Here is a 24,040-nt window from a genome sequence, read left to right on the forward strand (position 1 = left end):
AACTCACGCTTATTATGAATCGCGGGGGCCTCCGTAACTCAGATCCGTTCACCTTTTCCTGGAATTTTCATTATTGCGTGAATGGTGAATTTTTTTTGAAAATTTTTCATTTTTTGAGCAAATGGCGCTGGGAAAATTTTTTCAAAAATTCACCATTCACGCAATAATGGAAATTCCAGGAAAAAGTGAACGGATCGGAGTTACGGAGAGACCGGCGATTCGTAATGAGGATGAGTTAGCCCTCGGGGCGTGATTTTTGATTTTTTCATTTTTTAAAAACTTTCCCCTTGAAAAATTTGCAAAAAAAATTCACCATTCACGCAATAATGAAAATTCCAGGAAAAGGTGAACGGATCTGAGTTACGGAGCGGCCGGCGATTCATAATGAGAACAATAATGATTGCATTAAACATGAGAATTATTCTTTGTACAAATCGTTTATTAATACAAAAATTGATTAATATAATATAAATTGAAATCATCAGCTGTTGAACTCAATAGAATGGCAGCTGCAATCAAGTAGCACCCGCAGATATTTTCTGTTCTGAATTGAGATTAATGAGTCCGTTTGAGTTTTCAGCAAGTTCAGTGATACTAACCCGTCCCCGCTGCTTGATGAACTTGGCAACACTTTCCAATTCCTCTTGGGAGATGTAGATGAACTTTCCCCGATCATCAACAACACCAGTAAGTCGACCATTGTCCTGTAGGTGCCTAATTCTATCGATAACACTTTGGGTCTTCATGTTAAAATGCCCGGCAAGGTCTTCCAAGATAACAACTTTATTAGATTTTAAATAATCAATGAAATTTTCGAGATGATTTTTATGGTCCTCCTCCTCACTAACATCATAACCCTCCTCTTCAATTTTAAAAGCTTCTTTCATTTTAAAATATTCTTCATGTTCAAGTCTTTCTCTCTCCGCCCTGACTTTTTTCTCAACCTCATCACGTGCCAGTTCTTCCAACTTCTCCTTTTCTCGTAGCTTATCAGATTCCACTTGAGCTTGTTGCTCTCGTTTCTTTCTCTCCTCCCTCTCTTTCTCCAGAGCCTCTCGCTGCTGTTTTTTTTCAGCTTTGGCTTCAAGCTTTGCTCTCTTCTTAGCACCCAATTTACCTTCTGGAAATCCAACTGTCTCAATGGGTACCATGTTTTCATCTTCCTCTGATGCATCATTCACCTCTTGGTCGGATTCTCGACGCCATCGAGCCTGCATCCTCCGTCTAGCATTGCGTATACCAGCTGCTCGACGTACACCCTGTTCTCGTGCTTGTCCTCGTACTGTTGCTTCGATCTCAACTCCATTCTTCACTGAGAGCCATTATATATATTATATATATACAATACATATAATTTCATAAAAAATACAAGATGGAATAGATAATGTAATGGAAGATTGTGTAGGTTAAATACAATTATTGTCTAATTGAAATCGATTTGCGTTATGAAAAAAAGGGAATAAATTAAGAATTTTTTCATGAATAAATTAATTGTCTTGAGATAATGAACCTACCAAATTTTTTGCGTGAAACCAAAGTGAGAAACAACAGAATTAAAGTCACAATAGCTACAGCAATAGACACAAGCACAGCAATATCCATTATAGGATTTATTGTTATAATCTTAATCAGTTGCAATAGACATGAGTTTTTTTTGTTGATTACAATGTTAATGGGTTGGTATGCCCCTGTACGTTCCACGTTTCGCCACATACTTCACACTCAAGGGCCGCACCAAATACAGTACCGTTGCTCACTTCTCGCTTTACTTTACTCCCATAGATGACGTGTGTCCCCGGTGGTTTAATTCTGCTGTGTCCTGTGCCCACCTATTTTCCACCACATTGTCATCAGTTCAATATTCATTCGCCATAATAAATATCTAAAAATAGTTAAAAATTTGATAATTATTAAATAGAGGAAAAATGATTAAGTACACGGGATTATTGATATTTGTTGTAGTGCAGTGCGCATCTGGATTGTATTTTCACATTGGAGAAACCGAACGAAAGTGTTTTATAGAAGAAATTCCAGATGAAACTACTGTTTTAGGTAATTATTCTGTTGATTTTATATCCTCCGGCAAACAGATGAGTAAATTCTAATAACAGTAATAACGGTTGATGGATGATTATGATTTTTGGTATGTTAGTCAACTACAAGGTGGAACTGTTCGATCCCAGGAGTGGTGGGTTCATGCCAAGCAGCCCTGGCATAGGTATGCATGTTGAAGTTCGCGATCCAGATGACAAAACTATTTTATCCCGAGTCTATAGCTCGGAAGGAAAAATTTCTTTCACTTCGCACACTCCTGGAGAACATGTTATTTGTCTGTACTCCAATAGCACTGCTTGGTTCAGTGGCACACAATTGGTAAGCTTTTTTTTACAAGTTCATTTCCGGTTATTTTCAAATATGAATTTATATAATTCTTTTTTTTACTTTCGAATTTCAGAGAGTCCATTTAGATATTCAAGTCGGTGATCACACCATTGATTATGCAAACTTGGCGCAAAAAGAGAAATTATCAAAACTCCAATTGAGAATTCGTCAGCTATTAGATCAAGTTGAGCAAATTACTAAAGAGCAGAATTATCAAAGGGTGATTATATTCAATTGATGGAACTCGCGCATCGAAGTATTGTATATTTATGTTTTTCTTTTTCATGTTAGTATCGAGAAGAACGGTTCAGACAAACATCAGAGAGCACAAATCGCCGAGTATTATGGTGGTCAGTTACTCAGACGGTAATTCTCCTAGCCATGGGGACCTGGCAAATGCGACACTTGAAGAGCTTCTTCGAAGCAAAAAAACTCGTATAAAATCAATCATCATGTGCGATTCATATTTTTTTATTGAGATAAATTTGGCAAATTCTCAAATAGAATGATAGAGCGTAATGGAATTGAATCGCGTATGGCCATTGATTACGCATACATTTGTAGAAAATCAGTCTAACCATAATCCTCTCTGAAAGTGGCTACTCTGTAGCCACTGAAAAAATTTAATCAAGTTGATAAAATTTGATCATTTTCTGAATTAAATATCAAAATAAATGCGTCTGTTCAGGCAAAAATATTGACACACATTCTGTACAGCTATTATTATGTTCTTCTTTAATTTTTGAATTGAATAAACATTTAGTTGATGAAAACTTTAATGATTTACACTGTTCCTTTTCATTCTTGAAAACACGATAAATGCATAGTGAAATTTCTGACACACCTATTGACAATGCGCAGACGCTCTTGGAGAATGATTATGGAAATTGAAAAAAATAATACTTTGAGGAAAGGGGGAATGTTGTGATTATCGAAAGATAATTTTTTATTTTGATTTGTAGATAGATGTATAATCATTTTCATCACTGTCAATCATTGATAGATTGATCCAATCTGACTAAATAATGTAGTAATAAATAATGTAGTGTGTTTTTTTATTTGTTTTTTATAATAAGGCGTATTTTCATAAAATGATTATAATGGGCGTATAAAACATCATAAGGCCCACCACAGCTCGCCAATTCACAGAAACCCAGATGTTAAACGTGTTTGGAATTAATAATAAATATGTCTGTAAATATTACCTTTAATGCCAATGTCCAGAAAAGCAAAAAACATCAATGCCTTATAATATGAAATACAGTTGATGGAAAAAAAATTTTTGTAAATGTTTCCATTTAATAATTTTATATATAAAATATGAAATGAAATGACACGTATGAAAATAATCACATATTGTTAGAGTAATATTATATTATATCCTATAATACATAGTGATAGCTATAAGATCAGGTTAAAAAATACAAATCATTTGACTATATGCAATACCATAAATTTTTACAAGGGATTCTTTAACTTCTCGGCCATATCCGGTTGACTTTGATGAAAGACGCAAGCGGAAGTCACGAAAAGTGTGCGTGCTACCCGAATGCACCTTTCTCCACACAGGTAAATAATTATGCCAGCTTGACAGTGTTCAATATTTTTCATTCATATTCAATTCTCAATAAATTGCTAAAAATGTATAAACTTCAATATATAAGCAATTACGTGGAATTGTAAAAGCAAATCCAACTTTAAAATGTTTTCATAGTTTTATATTACTCTTGTTATCTACATTATAAATGCGAAGAAAATATATAATATAATATATAATAGATCGATTCAATCAATAATCAAATCATTTCGATGGGATTTTATACTACCATATTAAAACCCCTTGCATGGAAAACAGTATCTAATTCAATCGAGTATATTTTATACTTTATCCTAGTATATTCTAAAATACTATTTCTAATGTGACATCTGATCTGAATGATCCGTCAATAATAATATTTCATTATAATTTATTGGCAAAATCATCTTCGCCGAACAATACGTTTTTCATTGATATCACATGGAAAATGGAATATTATGTGCACTTGGAATTTTAGTTTTCAAAACGATTTTCTGTTGCTATGGAATAAAATTATATATCCTTATATAGCGAGAAATTTTTCGGAATATTCAGATAATGAAATTAGGAAATAATATGAGGGAAAATATTAAAAGTGGATTCATACAGGATTCTGTCGAATAATTCAATGATATTTCGAGGATATCTAATACAAGAATCAATAAAGAAAACCCGAATTTTCATCACCATGTATAATAGTGAATCGGGAGAGGTAGGGAATACGAGCCAATCGTTGTGAGCAGCATAGATGGTCGGGTTCTCCCTCCTTTTGGTAGATAGCTTAGGGCCCACACTGCAGCACTAGCAGTGCTGCACATCTTACCAATTCAGACCTCCACGCTCCCCAGTGCTTTCAGACATTTCAACGTGTTCAGACTTTACATTTTATAAATCAACATCCATCGACCAAGTCTTTGCATTTGGGGTTGTTTTGAATTTAGATAAAACCAATGCGCTCATATTATAACTGCACACCTGATATTTATCTACACTGGATGGCTAGCAGGCAAGATGTCGGCATAGCTGATGTGAATAAATAATTCGGCTGTGCCACATCGAGCCAACCAAACATCCAGATACCATCGGTTCATCTTGTGAAAGCCATAAAAACAAAAATTTCAATGAGTTTCGCCGTTTCGCAGTGTGTTTTCAGACATGATGATTAACAAAATAGATAAATAGAGAAATAGAATTCCGCGGTGATTGTAAATTGCAGGAGAAACAGCGGAACTATTTCTGTAAATATTGATAATTTGAGATTTCAATAGATTAAACTAAATCCATATTGTCCTAGTCTCAGGTAAGTGAATATATTTGCATTATTAAAACCAAATGAATATTAGTTATAGCAGAAAAAATTATTCGTTGAAGCGAATAAATTTCAAGCTGAAATCAGCAGCAGCACACCAAATTACAGACATTTTTTAATTTCCTGTGCTCAAATTATAAATCGAAGCATCAAAGCATGCTCCCAAAGAGTAATTGCATTAAATATCGCCTACGAAATGATTTTCAGAATTATAACTTGGCAGATTCAAAAAAGAGCGCCAAAAAGAGCGCTAGTCATATTCATAAGCCATGGTCCAAATTTACTCCATGTTATTTGGTCCCTGATCAGAAACCATTAAATGGATTCCATATTAAATGGATTTTCAAGTGGATATTGTGAAACCACAGTCGTATTCATCCAATTACTTGTAGAAATTAAGAATTTGACAACAAAAGCTATATTTCCATGCTCAATTCCTACCTCGAATTACACCTTCGAATGCATTGTGAAGAATTCAACATAATGGATTCGTTGTCAGATAATCCTTTGGAAGTAATTGAAATTAAAGCGATTTAATCAAGCAAACAGTGCTAAATTTAAGAGGATAATTTTCAATACATTAACGGATGAAATCTTATGCCTTGTACTAAATGATGCCGCTGATTAGAAACGTCCAGTTAATGATTCTAAAAGAGACTCAACATACCAATGTATAGCTGCGTAAAATTTTCCACACTATTCGCAATCCCCTGCTAATTTTCACATAATTCGAATATATAATAATTAACTTTCTTCCAATAGAGATGTTAATGTGTTATATCTAACACCTGCTATTGTGAAATAAGAAGGAGAACAGGATAATAGAGAATATTTCGGCCCAACCGCTACTATTTACAGTATAATAGTAACTTATGAGATAAGCAGGCCTTCGGCACATTATGAATAAATTCATCGAAAAAATACTCTGCAGGCCATACGACATACATTGTTTCTGGTCACGAAGCCCAGCTAGCCGAGTGCTGACCAGGCCCAAGACTGGCAGAAACGAGTTAGGTTAGGCCGAGAGACAAAAAAAATCATTGCAAATCAGCAAAAGTAAATTTTTGATAATGTTTAAATTAAGGGCCGAATGGAGTATCTCGGAAAGATGATTTACTCCAAAATTGGGATTCCTAATTTCTCCGCCAATTAATTGTTTTTTCCGATAATTGTTAGCTAGCGTTCAAGTCGTTGACAACCACTAGAACGCTAGCTAACAATTATTGAAAAAAAAAAAACGATTAATTGCCAGAGTAATTAGGAGGAATCCCAATTTTGGAGTAAATTATCTTTTCCAGATAATCCAACCGGTCCCTAATTGATATCAATGAATACCTGTGTTTCCAAATGTTAGAAGCTTTTGGCTAACAATGTACTTCACTTTGTGCATTGTTGTAGTGAACAAAAGCTATTTTTTAAACTGCGGATCTGGTGAGGATTTACAATGCAATAGACAATCCAGTATCCGGTCGTTTTTAACCCCGAAGCGTTCGAAATTCTTCAGTCATTATATATTTATTAAAGCCTGAGTGTTATCATTAAAGATAAGCTTCTTTATATTATCTATTCGTGTAATGTATTCATAATAGATACTAGAATGGTGGAAAAATCAATATTTAATCGATATTTCCATTGAAAATTGAATACACTAGGCTACTTGATTCACGTATATTTTTTTTCCGTGCATACCGTGTATGTAACCACCGAGTAATACGCAAGTCAACTGATATATTTTTTCATTATTTCTGTAGAGGTCGAATGCATGTACCAGAAGGGATTTAATACAGTTTAGACTTCAGTCAGACTGTCTCTGGACTACTTCACACTCTGGTGAAAGGCCGCGTAAGTATGATATAATAATTATTATTCCTCACCCGCCATTCAAAATACCTGCAGCCATTGACATACCATTCAAATAAATTGGACAACTTCTCAAATTACTAGAATAAAAAACTCTACCATCATGCTGTTATTATATTATTTTTTGCATCAAAGTTTTATTCCTTCTGTTGAAAAATGAATTTGTCGAACTTTGAATTATCTGGTGACAATTACATTGATACATTGATATACCAAGTTATTTACATTCAGAATCTACACGTAATAATTAAAGGTGGTAAACTGTAAGAATATAACTGTATGTCATAGTTATAATGAAAATTTACTTCGACATTTGTTTATCTGGCAAATTTGAATGAAAGCAAGAAAATTATATAATTTCCTTTATTACCAAGGTCATAACCTACTTATTACAATTACATGCGATCTAGAATGAAGAAAAATAATCACCAGTTGTAGTGATATTTCTGATTGACTTTCCATTTTTTTTTTTTTTTCACCATATATTTGATAATAAAATTGGTTATTTCAAGATGTTTCTCAACTACCATTCTTGTATGGTTCTAGCAATTTTTTACAATTCCCAAATCAATTCCTTGTCCGACAATTCAAATTCGCACAGAAAAGCCAGCAAAATTATTTCAAACGTTTTGATTTTTATTCAACTTATAATGTATATATATATTATAATAGGTTTGTTATATTAATTTATAATTAAATAATAATAATTCGGTAAAATGCGTCATACATGCAGTCTGCAAATTTGAAATATTTTATTTATTCCATTATGGATAATGCTAAAGCATAGAACAGAGATTATTACTGTGATGTCTCCACCTAAAAGGAATATTATTTTAGCACTTCTCATTTGAGTGATTTGCCTTCGCAATGAAAGCATGATTAAGAAGAATTTCACTGTGGGGAAGATACGAGGAAATGAGGGAATGGAGCAACATGAAATTCTTGTTCAAGTTTTTCATTGAATTTTGAAAAATAAAAATAAAATAAGTCAGTGTTCACTTTGTTTAACTATTAAAAAAAATCGCAGCGTAAAGCGCTTATGTTATTTAATAGATTTTTTAGTTGGTTTATGTCTCAATCGATAAAGGGAACTACATTATACAAATACATTGGCAATTGCAATAAAAATTCGTTTATTTTTTTTATAAAACAAGGACAACACTTTTTTGAGCAAATATGGACTTCTCTCCATGAATCATCACATTTCACCGTAGAGTTGATCAAAGTCCAAGTTTTGCTCAAATTACGCAATGCGATTCCCTTTTATATTGTTTCATTTTTTTAATTTTTGAATGGTCCGTGAATTATTCGAGTACGAGGCAATTAGTACATATTTTTCAATATCTCTCCACACTATATCCTTTCCATTCTTCACATTTACATTTACGCAAATTTTCCATCGATTGGAAACATGTAGAATCGAAACATGCAAAAAAGCAGACAACAGCTATGAATTGTCACAGCTATGACTCACTACTGCATTCGCAACGATTGAACGAAATTGCTGATGGTATTATTAATTATAATGATTCTATTATTGAACTGGATAATGCTACCCAAGCTTGCTGGTAGCATGCAATTACTGCTCGACATGAAATATTTATCGCCTCCCGAATTGTCAAAGAAAATTACTTAGGTTAAATTGTATTATCACTGAGATAATGAGTTCAACGATTGTAAGTGAAAAAAAAAAAAAAAAAAATGCGGTTTATGAACTCATACTTGGAATTTTGGTATAGAGAGGTGAGTTAAACTATTGATTCAATATTTTCTTATATAAAAATTCTAGAAAATGCTTGATTAAAAAAAAAAATATATATATATACAAGTTCATACTATTAAAAATGCGCTCACTACGTGCCAAACTGTAAATGGATTTTAATTGTCAGTCCTGAAAATCAAGCTACATCCACATCAACATCGGGTAAAGCCAAGTAACACGGGGAAGGATCTTACATGAATACTTTATAACACCGCACTTGGGCCGGTCGAACTTCATCGATTGAGCATAGTGGTTTACCCCCCGGATCTGATATAGATGGAATCTGGAGATAAGATTGTATTTTTGAAGGAATGAAGCAAAGGGAGCATGAGGGAAATTTTGGAATTGGTGAAAGATAGTTGAAGGGAATAGTTGAGTTTCCAACTTCTCCAACATCTGCTGTTCACACTTGAAAACGCCTGGCCTGAAGGCGAAAACTGAAGGCCCCTTGTTGCCGCTGGCAATATGAGCATCAGTTGCGTTGATCTAGCTGGAATACACCCCCTGGTGTTGCAGCTTCATATGAAATATCATCCGATTGGGCTGCGTGTTGTCAGCATTGGAGTTGTCTGTTTGAATCTAGTCAGCCGTTTGTTTATTAGCCTTTTTAAATGTCACTCTTGTAAAACATTCTGTAAGCTCTCCTCATTTTCTTTGGGTGCACATTCATATGGTTTTCCTTTCTCAAATCTCTATTTACCAATCGAATTTTCCCATCTAAAGCTACATGACGAGAATTTGAGATCAGTTCATCACTATCACGAGACCCAAATACCGATTTGCGAGTTTAGCTCACTATAACTCCGCGACTTTTTTTTTTATCATTCTCGTGAAAATCATAGACAAGCCTTGAATTATCTGTCTCTATTGGTGCTTGTTCCAGAAAAATCCAGTTGAGAAAAGAGCCTGCTAATTGCGACTGTCACAACTGTGACAACAAAACCGGCCAAAATCATTTGATGAAAAAAAAAAGTTAGCTGACTCTGATGACATCTTACTGAGTTACTTCATATTCAGTCAAAATTACAGAATCATTAAAATGTACTACTCAGCACATAGAGCTCGGTGGGCACTAGGCTGCCAGCGTTCAGTTCTCAGAACGCTCAGCTATAACTTCGGCACTGATGTTCAATACAAACCTATTCGTAGCGTTTTAGTTGCTAACCGAGGTGAGATTGCTATAAGAGTTTTTCGAGCGTGCACAGAACTCGGAATTCGTTCAGTGGCAATTTACTCTGAACAAGACAAAATGCAAATGCACCGACAAAAAGCAGATGAGGGTTATTTAGTAGGTCGAGGCCTTCCACCTGTTCAAGCCTACCTAAATTTTCCAGAGATTATACAAGTTGCGAAAGAAAATGGTGTGGATGCTATTCACCCTGGCTATGGTTTTCTTTCCGAAAGATCTGACTTTGCGAAAGCAGTTGTCGATGCTGGAATCCGATTCATCGGTCCCAGTCCCCATGTCGTCCAACAAATGGGAGACAAAGTGGCAGCTAGAATGGCAGCCATTGCAGCAGGGGTTCCAATTGTTCCTGGAACAGACGGCCCTGTAACAACTTCAGATGAAGCAATGTCTTTCTGTCAAAAACACGGTCTTCCCGTTATATTTAAAGCAGCTTACGGAGGTGGTGGCAGGGGAATGCGTGTAGTTAGACAAATGGAAGAAGTTAAAGAGATGTTTGAGCGAGCATCTTCAGAAGCTCAAGCAGCTTTTGGTAATGGTGCGATGTTTATCGAGAAATTCATCGAACGACCAAGGCACATTGAGGTTCAGCTTTTGGGAGATAATGCAGGAAATGTCATACATCTTTACGAAAGAGACTGCTCTGTTCAACGAAGACACCAGAAAGTTGTGGAAATCGCTCCAGCGCCTCGATTGGACTCCAAAACTAGGGAAAAAATGACTGAATATGCTGTGAAATTGGCACGGCACGTGGGATATTCGAATGCGGGAACTGTTGAATTTTTGGTCGATGAGAATGGCAATTTCTATTTCATTGAAGTGAATGCACGGTTGCAAGTGGAACATACAGTTACTGAGGAGATCACAGGAATTGATTTAGTTCAATCGCAGATTAGAATTGCAGAAGGAATGACTCTTCCTGAGCTAGGCATGACCCAAGAAAAAATTTCTCCTCAAGGCTATGCGATTCAATGTAGGGTGACTACTGAGGATCCAGCGAGAAACTTCCAGCCCGATACTGGAAGAATTGAAGTGTTCAGATCCGGTGAAGGAATGGGGATTCGGTTGGATAGTGCTTCTGCTTTTGCTGGTGCAATCATTTCACCTTATTATGATTCATTATTAGTGAAAGTTATTGCTCATGCCGCCGATCTTCAGTCGTCCTGTGCAAAAATGAATCGGGCTCTGAGAGAATTCAGGGTCAGAGGGGTTAAAACCAATATTCCATTTTTACTGAATGTATTGGAAAATCAAAAATTCTTAAATGGAAATGTAGATACTTATTTTATTGATGAGAATCCTCAGTTATTCAAGTTTTTCCCCAGTCAGAATCGGGCGCAGAAACTTTTAAATTATTTGGGCACTGTCTTGGTTAATGGACCGAGTACACCGCTTGCGACCCAATTAAAACCGGCGGAGATCAAACCGCATATTCCAGAAATACCTACTGGTAAATTATGAATTTTTATTCTTAATCTTCTCAACTCATCTATAATCATTATCAAATTCTGAGCATTTTTTTTTTTATTTTAACATTACGTTACACTGTTGTAGATCGGTTACAGCCACCGCCAGGTCTCAAACAAATTTTATTAGAAAGGGGCCCAGAGGGTTTTGCCAAAGCGGTTCGCCAGCATAAAGGACTCCTCCTCATGGACACAACTTTTAGAGATGCTCATCAGTCACTTCTCGCCACTCGAGTTCGCTCCCATGATCTCCTCAATATTTCACCTTACGTTGCTCACAAATTTTCCAATCTTTATGCACTTGAAAATTGGGGAGGTGCCACTTTCGACGTTGCCCTGAGGTTCCTACATGAATGCCCTTGGGAAAGATTGATTGATATGAGAAAAGCAATTCCTAATATTCCATTCCAGATGCTTCTGAGGGGTGCTAATGCTGTGGGCTACACTAATTATCCCGATAATGTTGTGTACAAATTTTGTGATCTCTCGGTGCAATGCGGAATGGACATTTTCAGGGTGTTTGATTCACTCAATTATCTTCCTAATTTAATCTTAGGTAAGTTTTTTTTTCCAATTAATGATAATTAATAATGAATAATTAAGAAAAACGATGAAGATATGTTACATTTAAAAAATTGTTCAACGGTCCAAAATGATTGATTATTAATTTATCACTGGAAAAACAGGTATGGAGGCAGCTGGAAAAGCCGGGGGAGTCGTCGAAGCCGCTATCTCCTATACAGGCGATGTGTCCGACCCCTTGCGCACCAAATATGATTTGAAATACTATATAAATCTTGCAGATGAGCTTGTTAAAGCAGGAACTCACGTACTTTCTATAAAAGATATGGCAGGCCTCCTAAAACCAAAAGCAGCATCACTCTTAATTGATGCCATTCGCCAACGTCACCCGGACATTCCCATTCACATTCACACACACGACACAGCAGGTGCTGGAGTCGCAGCTATGTTGGAGTGTGCTCGAGCGGGAGCAGATATTGTCGATGTAGCGGTAGATAGTATGTCAGGGATGACCAGTCAACCGTCAATGGGATCAGTTGTAGCCTCTCTTCAGGATACAGATAACGATACAAAAATTCAACTTCGAGATGTTTCCGCATATTCTGCTTACTGGGAACAGACACGAACTCTCTATGCCCCCTTTGAATGTACTACTACTATGAAATCAGGGAATGCAGATGTTTATATCAATGAAATACCCGGTGGCCAATACACCAACCTGCAATTTCAGGCTTACTCCCTCGGACTTGGCGAATTTTTCGAGGACGTTAAAAAAGCCTATCGCGAAGCAAATATTCTCCTTGGTGATATTATTAAGGTGACTCCAAGTTCAAAAGTTGTCGGAGATTTTGCCCAGTTTATGGTGCAGAACAAATTGACTTCAAAGGATGTGCTTGACAAATCAGAGGAATTATCCTTTCCCAAATCAGTAGTGGAATTTCTTCAAGGAGCAATAGGTGAGCCACATGGGGGATTTCCTGAACCATTAAGATCCAATGTGCTTAAGGATATGCCGAGGGTTAAAGGCAGACCTGGAAAAAGCCTTGCACCTTTGGATTTTGGAAAATTGGAGAAGAAATTACGGGAGACTCATCCGACAATTAGTGAGAAGGATGTCATGTCTGCTGCACTTTATCCTGAGGTAACTGATAATTATTTGTCCTTCAGAGAACAGTTTGGACCTGTTGATAAATTAGAAACCAGAATATTCCTCACCGGCCCTAAAGTGGGAGAGGAGTTTGATATTACTATTGAAAAAGGAAAAACACTGGGAATTAAGACTCTGGCAATGGCAGAAGATCTTACTCCTAATGGAGAAAGGGAAGTTTTCTTTGAGATGAATGGGCAGCTAAGATCAGTGTTCATTAAGGATAAAGAAGCAGTTAAAGAGCTGCATGTACATCCAAAAGCAGACAAATCTAATAAAAATCAAGTTGGAGCACCAATGCCAGGCACCGTTATTGATATTAGGGTGAAACCTGGAGACTCGGTAGAGAAGGGTACTGCTCTTGTTGTTATTTCAGCCATGAAAATGGAAATGGTAGTACAGGCGCCAAAAGCAGGGAAAATCAAGTGTCTCGATGTTGCTCAAGGAACAAAGATTGAGGGAGATGATCTTCTTCTTACAATGGAGTAGATGAAGTCTTCCCATGTTGTTCGACGCCTTACGGCGACTCCGGGAAAAATTTCACATTTTCAGTTCCTCTTTAATTCTGTATACCCATTATATTATTAGGTTTTTTTTTTATTAATGGTTTTGAGAATACGGGAAAAATGTGATTACTGACATTGTTATGATAGTTCTAATACGTGTTAATAATTATGGAAAAAAAAAAAAAAAAAAAACCCGATACGAAAAATGTTAAACAGAAGGTCTAGTGATATCTTATAGTAAGATCATGGAAAATCAATTTCACCCATATCGCGCCGCGCAATAAATCGAGTTTCTTAAAACCCGAAAACTCTCTGAAAATTTGTAAATTTTTTTATTAAAGATTATTTATACCACAACAATTGGTTCTCTTCATAAAATTCATATTGGAGTCAACGGCAGAGACATGTGAGTGAATTTACAGTAACACAAAGGCTCCGACGCAGTTTCGAACTTCCAGCTTTTTGACCGAAAAAGTTCCCCAACTGTGTTGATTAGTGGTCCAATTATTAAAAAATTTGGCATTATTGAATAATTTACATTACTGTATACATTTTTAATTATTTGTTTATTTACAACATTGTGGAAGTCGATTGGTCATTATCACACCTATAATCTTTATATTGCTTTCCACACATTTATTTGAAAATAGTTGAAAATAGTATAAAACGATTTTATCTTTATTTTCATAGCATTGTTGGCATTGTTGTTGATGATGCGATGTCTGTGGCATCGAGAGCTCTCCACAATTGGGTAACAGTCTTTGTCTGTGTATGGAAGTTAATTCCCTGAAATAAAAAATCAAGCAAATTATGGACAAGTTGTAGAGGCAATTTCACGAAAATTCGTTTGTAGTACCAACACGAAGGTTTAAAAACAAATGAAAAAACTGAGTAGCGACCAAATTGATCTAAAGATTTTAAAAAGGATTCTGAATTTCTTACGTATTTTCCATAAAAGTGGTTATCTCCGAGGAATGAGCCTTTGTTTCCTGTAAAGCTAAACATTGGCAGAGGAACTGGTATAGGTACGTTGATGCCTACTTGACCTGCTTCAATTTTATGAACGTAGCTCCTTGCTGTTGCTCCATTCGTTGTGAATATGGCAGTTCCATTACCGTAAGGATTTTTGTTTATAAGGTTGATAGCATCATCCAAAGTTTCAACAAACATGCATAGTAGGACAGGGCCAAATATCTCCTCAGTGTAACATTTCATGTGAGCCTAAACCGTATAAATCACATGAGAAATTAATCTCTAATTATTGTATATGGTGTGGAATTATCGAATGACTTATGGAAGAATTATGAAATTTGTTCACATACAATTGGAATCAATTCTCAAATCCGAATAGATTTTTTTATAAAAACGAGTAATTAACCTGAACTCCAGATAATAGAGTGGGTCCAACGAAATTTCCATTTTCATAGCCGGGTACAATAATTCCGCGTCCATCAAGATCTATTTTGGCACCTTCACGAATTCCAGACTCAACAAGTTCGAGAATTCTCCGTTTGGATTGTGGCGAAATCACCGGACCTAGATCAGCATCTATGATGTGTCCAGCATTCACCTTGAGTTTTTTGGCAGCCTCGACGATTTCCGGAATCCATTGCTTGGATTTTCCAACGAAGACTGCCACTGAGAGAGCCATACAGCGTTGACCGGCAGCCCCAAACGCTGCCCCAACAATTTGAGAGATTGTTTTGTTTTTATTAGCATCCGGCATTACTACGCAGTGATTTTTAGCAGCCATATTACATTGGACACGCTTTCCATTAGCTGATGCCTTCTCATAAATGTGCCTCCCAGCTGCATCAGACCCAACGAAAGATACCGCCTTGATATTTGGATGTTCACAGATGAAATCCACAGCCTCATGTTGTCCGTGGATAACATTGAGAAGACCTGGCGGGGCTCCGGCTTTGGTGAACAACTCAGCCAAGATCATAGAGGCACCTGGAACTCTCTCAGAAGGTTTTAAAATTGTTGTATTTCCACACGCAACAGATATGGGGAATGACCAAAGCGGTATCATAGCTGGAAAGTTGAACGGTGCAATTGACGCAGTGATACCCAAGGGAATCCGGTAAGATATAATATCCATGTCTGTCGCCACGTTCGGAGTTGATTCACCCATCTGAAGAGTCGGAATTGCTATACAGGCATCAACTACCTGCAGTCCACGTAGAACGTCTCCCTCAGCATCGGACATGGTTTTTCCATTTTCTTTCACTAAATTTGAAGCTATTTCTTTAAAATGTTCGCGGATAAGTGCCTGATACTTCAACATCAATGTCTGCCTTGTAATAACGCTAGTATGCTGCCATTTCTCGTAAGCCTTTTTAGCACTAGCCACTGCTTCTTCCATTTCCTCTTTCGTTGACTTTGGAGTGCGAGCAATTAATTGATTCGTGGCTGGATCATGGACATCAGTGTACTCTGTTGCGTTGGATTCTATAAACTGGCCATTTAAATACATTTTTACAGTGGGAACTGCGCTGGCATAAGATCTCTGCAAAAGCATCTAAAAATGAGAAAACAAACAAGAAGGCAGATATGGTCATTAAGCTTTAATTGTTCGTCATAATTCAAATTATATATTTAAAAGATCATTTCAATTGATTAATTTTTTAATTACTAAAAAAGTGAGATAATTTTTTAATTTTGAGTTTACGCGTGGCCAGAAAAAACAAATGTATATTGGCATAAAAAGTGAAGATGTGTCGTACCTCGATTTTCATAACCCGTCCAAGCAGAACCATATTGGAATGCGATTGAATTCTATTCTACTTTCCACCGCTTAGGTCAAAGTCTCCAAGACAAATAACTGAGAATAATCAGCTAATCATTGAAAATCATCTTGAAAAATCACTGAAACATCCACCAGAGGGCTAATTCATTTGATAAATAATTTATGTTGAATACACGTCGTCGTGTCATCAGCGCTGCATAATCTCCACTATAATCTCTGGCTAGTACATAGGTAGACGTGCTATAGTCCTGAGGTGGTGTGATGACTGGCCTGCTAATCCAACTGGCGCGTGTAGAATCTAACCTAAAATTTATAGTGGTCTAGGTGGGCACAGAGTTGACGATAGAGAGCAATTCTGAACGTGAAAAACTATAAAGTATTGTGAAAATGGATGACGATGAAATTAATGGTGAGGAGAAGAGTGTTGAGAAGAAACCTGAAGCATTTCTGAAAAGAAGAATGCGTAAATCCAAGTCAAATTCAACAAGCAGTATTGAAACAGACGCCAAGCCTAAGGCCAAGGGTGTCAAGCGGATTCTTTTAGAGCCTGATGGCATTTATGAGGATGAATCTAGAGATTTTTTTGGTTTTTCATCCGAAAGTACAATCATCATCGAGACAGAATTGCAAATTCTTCATAAGCTTATAGGTGAGAGTTTGGTAATTCAGGTTAAAGATATTTATGTTGGTTATGGTGAAGAACATGTTGATGCGCCAATGACAGGGTACGGTAAAAGCATCAAATCATGAGAATTATATTGAACTGTGATAAGTAATGTTGAAACGAGGAGAACTATGAAAAATTTCACGAAAAAAAAATGTTTGTTCCTTTTATTGAATTTCATCTCAATGAAAATGTTTAGTTCACAACGTTTTTTTCTTAACTTATTATTGCGTGCCCTTAAGAAGTCATTGATCTTATTGATAAAACATATTTATGTGCATAACCAATTTTTAAAATTTGATCATTCCTGTATGACAGTTGAAGCAGAGGCGGAAGAGAAGGAGGAGGAGGAGGAGGAGGTGTACAATGCTATAAAACGGCGACGTGCGCCTTCGAAAGGAGTTCAAAAGATTGTTGAGTTGAAATTAGCTACAGAAGGTGTCGAGAAATCTATCACTGATTACAATAAAAGTATATCGATAATTTCTGAAGAAAAGCTTAATGATAAAAATGAAAAAGATTCCGAGAGAGATGTAACAATAGAGATAAATCCTTCTCATTTTCCAAACAATGTGGAGAGTGAGGGAGTACTGAGTGACAGTCGAAACATTGATATGTCGAATTCCCTGTATAAAGAACCTTTTAAATTTGGTTGGAAACGTGAAATGATTTACAAGGGTGGATTTGACACTACTCCAAAACGATCAGCAGACATTTATTATTACTCTCCTAAGGGGAAGAAAGTTAAAAGCCTCCGCGAAGTTGCAGAATGTCTAACAACCAAGGAACTGACATTGGACAACTTTACGTTCTATAAAGAACCAATTGGTGTTGACGATCCCTCTTTAGAAGTTATCAGGGACGCCAAGAGACTTCGATCAGAGTCGACAGGTGGTCATGTCATTCTTGCAGGAAAAAACCCGACTAAACGTTCGTCTTCGGCTAAGAAAGCAACAACACCACCACCGCCACCGCCACCGCCACCGCCACCACCACCGCCACCCCCACCGCCACCACCTCCATCTCCATCTAAAATTGTTAAAGGTTCATCTTCCAAGACAACGACTTCTACAGGGCTCAAGATTAAAGTTCTTGGGAAACGAGGGACTCAAAAGAGTAAGGGTTCCTTCAATTGCTTCCATATTTGGCTTAGATATATATTATTTGGTTTACTAGCCATTATAAAATTTTAATAATTTAATTAAAATTATAGAGGAAGTAAAAGGACCGAACGAAACAGAATTGCGGCCTGCCCAATGGAATCCTCTCAATGCAGCAAGAAGGAATCAAGCAGTTGTTGAAAAAGTGACATCTTCTAAAAATAAAAGGATATTGAAGTGAGTAGTATACCTACTGAATTAAACTATTTGATTCCTATTTAGGAACATTCGTTCAAAGAAAATAATTTGTCAAACATCTACCCATTTGGATATGGAAAATTTTGACTTTCCTAAATTGATCAATTCCTCACCTCCATTTCAAGCCCGTCCCGTCCTCTGTTAAAGGAAAGAAAAGTCAATTGTTTTTACTTTTGTTATCCTTCTCCATTCCCTGGCTAACGCATGTCCAGCAGAGCTAAAGTCCAGGAGCCCTGCAGTATTCGATGTTCAATGAGCATGGGTCTCATACCAAGTCTCCAGTGTCGTATTTGTCTTTGTTTATATCATCCGGAGTGTATGGGTGGTAAAACTGTCTCATCCAAAGAGGAATACATCTGCAAGGTATTATTCATAAAGAAAATTTATCAAGTGCTGTTGAAGAGGTGGTAAAATGGTTGAGGTGAAAAGGGCTATTTGTGTAATTATCAAATGATGATTGATCTTCTTTGAATTTGGTTCACAACTATTTTCAATATAAAATCTTCAGATGATCAAAGTATTTTAACTTAACTCATACCATTTTACCCTTCCATACCTCATCTAAATCATATGAAAATATTCTGAATAAAATCACTTCATTCCACTTCAGAATTGTCAAATGGAGCTTGAACCAAATGAACGCCCCCAGCAATCATCACTGATAATGCCACCTGCGTTAATACCAATAAGCATGTTAGGCTCTCACAACGTAAGATCGAAGCTCCTCCCTTTAAAGCCTCAACAATCATCAAAATCAGATGTTGAAGGATCCTTGAAACACAAAACCTCCATATCAATATCATCAGAAGTTTCTCCAGTAATCGACAAAATTAACACTTCACTGAGTCCTTGGTTTAGTACCCCCGGAAAAGATTTTCTTCATAGTCATGATCGATTCAAGCTTAAACCTGCCCAAAATATTGTCAAAATGGGAGAAAAACGTTACATTGTTGTTCCTAAAAATAATGATATGGCTGTGCAACCAGCGATCCCGATCAGACCCAATCGATCGTTCGAAACTCAGAGAGATTTCATTCGAGGAAACTCTTTGGTTCATACAAATTCATGCACAGAGAACTCAAGTAGTACTCAAAGAATCTCTCAATTGGATGTGAGACGTATTCAAGATAAGGAGAACGAAATAAATCTAAAAGATGCTGAGGGACTTGAGGTAGAAATGTCTTTAAATAATTTACCCAGCAAAGAGGAAATAATTCATTATAATCAAGTGAAAACTAGTAGTGGAATTGAACCTGCTGTGCAAACGATGGAAGTACACATGGATATAGAGGCCATTGAACTGGATAAACATTTGGAGATTGAGTCAGTTGACAGTTCACATGTACCAGCAATTGAGTCTGTTTTTGTTGGAACTAATGAAATTGAAATGGAAAGTGATATTGCTGAAGGGAGAGGGGTGACAGTGGAAAGTAATGAAAAAATTCACGAGTTCATGGATGCTGCACGTCCGTCTCCTGAGAATCAGAGAAAAGAAGAGATTGACAATTTAAACGGAACATGTGTCAGCAGCACTATGTAAGTGCATATATGTTGTATAAAATTTTTCATTGATTTTTAAGCGAAATATTTGGTTAAAGTTAAAGGGAGGGCTCCGAAATTATTTCTCTTGATGGAAAATAGTATATTTCAACACATCTGCACGGAAAATTTGCACGTTGCTCCCGGATGAGCGCGGGAAAGGCCCTCGGGCGGAAACTCCTGCTTTTCCGATTTTGGGAGCAATCTTCTACGTGAATTTAGTGTGCAGGTGTATTAAAAAACTATACTTTTGCCTCGATGGCTAATTAAAATTCTATTTATCAGGTGGTTAAGAAAATGCGTGCATATATGATGGAAAGTTGATTGATTTGATTTGATTGATTATTCTCCGGGACAAGTGAAGCTCGATGAAAAACTTGATCATATATGCCAATCATTAGTCTATACTATGTTCTTAAATAATATATTCTATCCTCAATTTACTTCTTTCTCATTTTAAATTTGCATTGGGTTATATTGATAAATAAGTAATTGGACCCTGGCTCAACTTTCGAATAATGCACATATGAATCAAGAGAGATATATATAATTTTATTTAGGGGCTGGTTGCATCAAACTTTATCAACTATTTTAATCTCAGCACCAGATTGATTTATTATTAATTTGATGGGCTAATTGGTCGGTCTCCAAAAATTTTGTTAATGCAAGTTACTACAGTTGATGCAATTGGGCCTTAATCCATTTCAACTAGAATGGAAATCCTGAGTATCTATTATCTTTCAGGAGAATCTAATTTAATTTTACTTTTCTATATTTACAGATATAAAGGCATGTTCGAGCCAGAATAGAAAAAAAAGAGATTTTTTTTCATTAAAGAAAAAAAAAAGATCATAAACACAATTAAATCTATGCGTTTCCCACCTCAAGATCCTCTCTTTCCACTTTCCTCCTCTCCATCTCTCATAAGACAATTCCTAGTAAATGTTCCATCATAATGAACAAGAGAAAAAAAAAGTCCTGAAAAAGGGGGAGTAATGCATGGTTAAAGGAATGTGAACACTTTTTAATCGTCGATAACTTCCAATTGGCAGAGATAAATTCTCTCAACTTCAACTTAATTTCAATTAATTCTGGGTTGATTTAATTTTAATGTTCAAATGTTCCTGCTGTAGATTAAAAAATGTTCATTCCTCTGAGAGCACGCCGTTAAAATTGGAAAATAATATATAAAATTTTTCTTTCAAATTTTTATTTTTCAGAAAAAAAATTCCTCCAATGGAGGTGGACTCCAAGCAAAATTTCATGGTATCAGTATGTGCAGGATATCACGCATTATGGCGCACTTTTCAATACCTTACGGTTCAGGAGCTTCTCCGCGCTGGAAGAGTCTGCAGGATGTGGAGAGACTTGGCAGCACATCCAGTACTTTGGAAGACAGTGAGAATGAAGAATAGTCAGGTAGCAGATTGGGATGGTTTGGGAGCATGTTTGAAGCGTCATGGAACCCAGCATTTGGATTTGAGGAAGACGTTAACAGCAGGCGTGTCTGATAGCACTTGGAACAAATTTATCTCCATCCTACCGAAAGTTCCAAGTCTGATGATTTTAGAACTGTGCCGATGTCCAGCGGCTGTTGTGGAAGAGATATTCAAGTGTTGTCCTCAATTAGAGGTACTTAGTGCAATGGCTGTTAAATGCGATTCACTTAATATTGAGTCTCTAGGTAATTCCAAGCATCTGAAGGAATTGAGACTTAAAGCAATCAGTGGAATGTCAATTCAAGAAGATCTTTCACCTTTGGAGGAGCTTAAACAGCTAACACATCTTAATCTCACGTCAGTCAAGGAGCTTGGAAAAAAAAAAATTAATGTTCTAGGGGCTTTAACTAGCCTGGAGACTCTGGAACTTGGAGAGTGCTCGGATTTTCCTGAAAAGTTTGGGACTGATGTACTTTTGAAGCTGATTAACTTGGAGAAATTGAGATTGGAAAAGGGGCAGGGATCCTGCTGTACTTTCGATATTTTGGAAGGCGTCTCCAAATTACAGAAACTACATCAGCTTGAATTGGTGAATTTTGATGTGAAAAATGGTTTTGATAAGTGTCTGGCTAATTGTAAAAATATTAAGAGGCTACTGATTATTCCTACGTATATTTCGCAGTCGGCCACTTCAAATAATATGGTTCTAGGAGGAGTCACTGAGTTGACTGATAATCTCACGCACTTCGTATGGGGAGTTACGCTAGAATTATTGAGAGTTACTGATCTCTTTGTTGATCAGTGCAATCAGATGAATAAGCAAGTGTCGGGAGATTCTATTCCAGTGCTCAAACCGGTTCCATGTTTGAAGTTCATTGAAGATGTTGAAGAAGAACATGAGGCACAAAAAGAAGAGAAACAATCAAACTTAACAAATCCACAAGTTGAGGTTCTCCCTGTTCCTCAGCTTCAAAAACTGTTACTTACTGCACTACCGAAAACCAGAGTGGAAATACTGAAGATTCCCTTCCATGCAACTTGGAGTCAGAGTATATCAGATACTACATTACAGTAATTATTTTTTGGTTAGAAGGATTTCACGAGTATCTCAATTTCGTGAATTAATTGAGAAAATTGATTAATTTTATGCAAAATAAAAATAATTCTGTGGAATAACCATAGGACAAAACTAATCAATACATTTTTATTCAATTTTCTCTGTTTGTATTGACATTTTATAACTTAAATCTTTACTAATTCATTGACGCGCTAACACCATTTGACATAAAGAAAAAAATATTTTCGTTAATTCATGCATTTATTGAAAAAACTGTTTTTTAGCTTGAGTTGGTAGAAATTGAAATTTCATACGTATTTGCACGGGGATTACTTGTAAAAACTAACATTTCATAATTTCTCCTAAATTTAAGAGTTAATGTAGATATACTGAAGAAGTTTACCTTTCATTTATCATAATTATGTCGTCAACAAAATGCATCGAGATATTTTTTTTAGGCGAGATTAATTTTTGAGAAAAAAATTTCCTGGCGTTTTCTTCTAGGTGTTTGGAGATTCGAAGATTCATGAAATCTTCTCCAAATGAAATCTTCTCACCTTCTATTTGTTATTTCATTATTTTACTGTTGATTTTATCGGTATGCACTGAATCCAAATACGATGTTCGACAACATGAAATATAAGTGTTGAATTACAAATTGAAAAGTATATTTTGTACTGATGAAAAATTGTAAAATCCAATGATCCAATGAATTCTGCATAATGACATTAAAAAATTGGATGGTTTTGAGTGAATAATGTGAAATATCGGAATTTAGTAGTAGATTAAGAATATCCATGAACACTCGCACATATATTCCCTTTCATTCTTTATTGTACCTATTAATATAATATATAAGATAAACGATAAACAAATAGTTTAGTCTATTGTTCAAGATTTTTTCTTTAAATATAATAATTGCACAATGCGCAGAAGCAATACATTTAATTGTATATGAATTGTATAATTAAATAAATTTTTGAAACAATCAATTGGCGTCGGCGCTCATTCAAAAAGTCACTCAATTTTAATTTTTTTCTAAAATTTAGGAATGATTGTGTGACATATTATGATTATTTGTGAACTTGTTAACAAAAAAGAAATCGCTGGAAAAAAGATTGCCGGGGGTCAGAAAATTTCGACGTTTTCGGGGATTCTCAATCGGTTGAGTATACATTTTCGAGCTATTCTTTGTTTTTCATTTGTTTAACTGAAATTTAGCCGACTGTAGCACGTACGGAAGGGGGAAACCACAACTTGTGGAATTTCAATGGAAAAAATTATTCAATGTATTGAATATATACCACTAATGAATTTATATTTTTAAATAAGCTCGTTGTCCTAGCGGTAACGTGCTTGTCTACCACGCCGACGGCCCGGGTTCGATCCCGCCGTCATTCATTTTTTTTTTTAAATAATGCCAATTTTTTCTTTAGGTAGGTATTCACCGCAATTGAAAAATTCGAAATTTTTGAAAAAGTATCAGGGTAACATGAACATCGAGGAGCTATTCAC

At 36.1% G+C, this 24,040-nt stretch overlaps 5 protein-coding genes and 1 long non-coding RNA gene across 7 annotated transcripts; 3 read left to right on the forward strand and 3 right to left on the reverse strand.

Moving 5' to 3' along the window:
* Window positions 1–418: 418 nt before the first annotated feature.
* On the reverse strand, window positions 419–1,698 carry Ddrgk1 (DDRGK domain containing 1). The gene is made up of 2 exons (XM_011314526.1): window positions 1,515–1,698; window positions 419–1,312 (listed from the first exon to the last, which is right to left on the reverse strand). The coding sequence occupies exons 1-2, from the start codon at window positions 1,600–1,602 to the stop codon at window positions 516–518; spliced, it is 885 nt and encodes a 294-aa protein (XP_011312828.1). The 5' UTR covers window positions 1,603–1,698; the 3' UTR covers window positions 419–515.
* A 77-nt stretch (window positions 1,699–1,775) lies between these two features.
* eca (eclair) lies at window positions 1,776–3,155 on the forward strand. Its single transcript, XM_011314527.1, has 4 exons — window positions 1,776–2,052; window positions 2,153–2,373; window positions 2,456–2,602; window positions 2,674–3,155. The coding sequence occupies exons 1-4, from the start codon at window positions 1,926–1,928 to the stop codon at window positions 2,821–2,823; spliced, it is 645 nt and encodes a 214-aa protein (XP_011312829.1). The 5' UTR covers window positions 1,776–1,925; the 3' UTR covers window positions 2,824–3,155.
* A 154-nt stretch (window positions 3,156–3,309) lies between these two features.
* LOC105272412 (uncharacterized) lies at window positions 3,310–6,685 on the reverse strand. The gene is made up of 2 exons (XR_892760.1): window positions 6,603–6,685; window positions 3,310–6,263 (listed from the first exon to the last, which is right to left on the reverse strand). It is a non-coding gene; the product is annotated as an uncharacterized lncRNA (long non-coding RNA).
* A 325-nt stretch (window positions 6,686–7,010) lies between these two features.
* PCB (Pyruvate carboxylase) lies at window positions 7,011–13,929 on the forward strand. Its single transcript, XM_011314528.1, has 4 exons — window positions 7,011–7,109; window positions 9,773–11,525; window positions 11,630–12,097; window positions 12,228–13,929. The coding sequence occupies exons 2-4, from the start codon at window positions 9,929–9,931 to the stop codon at window positions 13,697–13,699; spliced, it is 3,537 nt and encodes a 1,178-aa protein (XP_011312830.1). The 5' UTR covers window positions 7,011–7,109; window positions 9,773–9,928; the 3' UTR covers window positions 13,700–13,929.
* A 334-nt stretch (window positions 13,930–14,263) lies between these two features.
* LOC105272415 (probable methylmalonate-semialdehyde dehydrogenase [acylating], mitochondrial) lies at window positions 14,264–16,570 on the reverse strand. The gene is made up of 4 exons (XM_011314531.1): window positions 16,446–16,570; window positions 15,095–16,240; window positions 14,659–14,937; window positions 14,264–14,502 (listed from the first exon to the last, which is right to left on the reverse strand). Exons 1-4 carry the CDS (start codon window positions 16,476–16,478, stop codon window positions 14,401–14,403), a joined length of 1,560 nt encoding a protein of 519 aa, XP_011312833.1. The 5' UTR covers window positions 16,479–16,570; the 3' UTR covers window positions 14,264–14,400.
* Window positions 16,571–16,838: 268 nt separating this feature from the next.
* LOC105272414 (uncharacterized) lies at window positions 16,839–22,661 on the forward strand. Of its 2 annotated transcripts, none has more exons than XM_011314529.1 (6): window positions 16,839–17,117; window positions 17,451–18,248; window positions 18,346–18,469; window positions 18,703–18,853; window positions 19,101–20,026; window positions 21,250–22,661. In XM_011314529.1, exons 1-6 carry the CDS (start codon window positions 16,856–16,858, stop codon window positions 22,541–22,543), a joined length of 3,555 nt encoding a protein of 1,184 aa, XP_011312831.1. In that variant the 5' UTR covers window positions 16,839–16,855; the 3' UTR covers window positions 22,544–22,661. The 2 variants fall into 2 exon arrangements, with proteins under 2 accessions (XP_011312831.1, XP_011312832.1); XM_011314530.1 differs by having other exon boundaries at window positions 18,706–18,853.
* Window positions 22,662–24,040: the final 1,379 nt, after the last annotated feature.

This window comes from Fopius arisanus, unplaced genomic scaffold (genome assembly GCF_000806365.1).
Source record: "Fopius arisanus strain USDA-PBARC FA_bdor unplaced genomic scaffold, ASM80636v1 scaffold00173, whole genome shotgun sequence".
Classification (NCBI taxonomy): Eukaryota; Metazoa; Arthropoda; class Insecta; order Hymenoptera; family Braconidae; genus Fopius; species Fopius arisanus.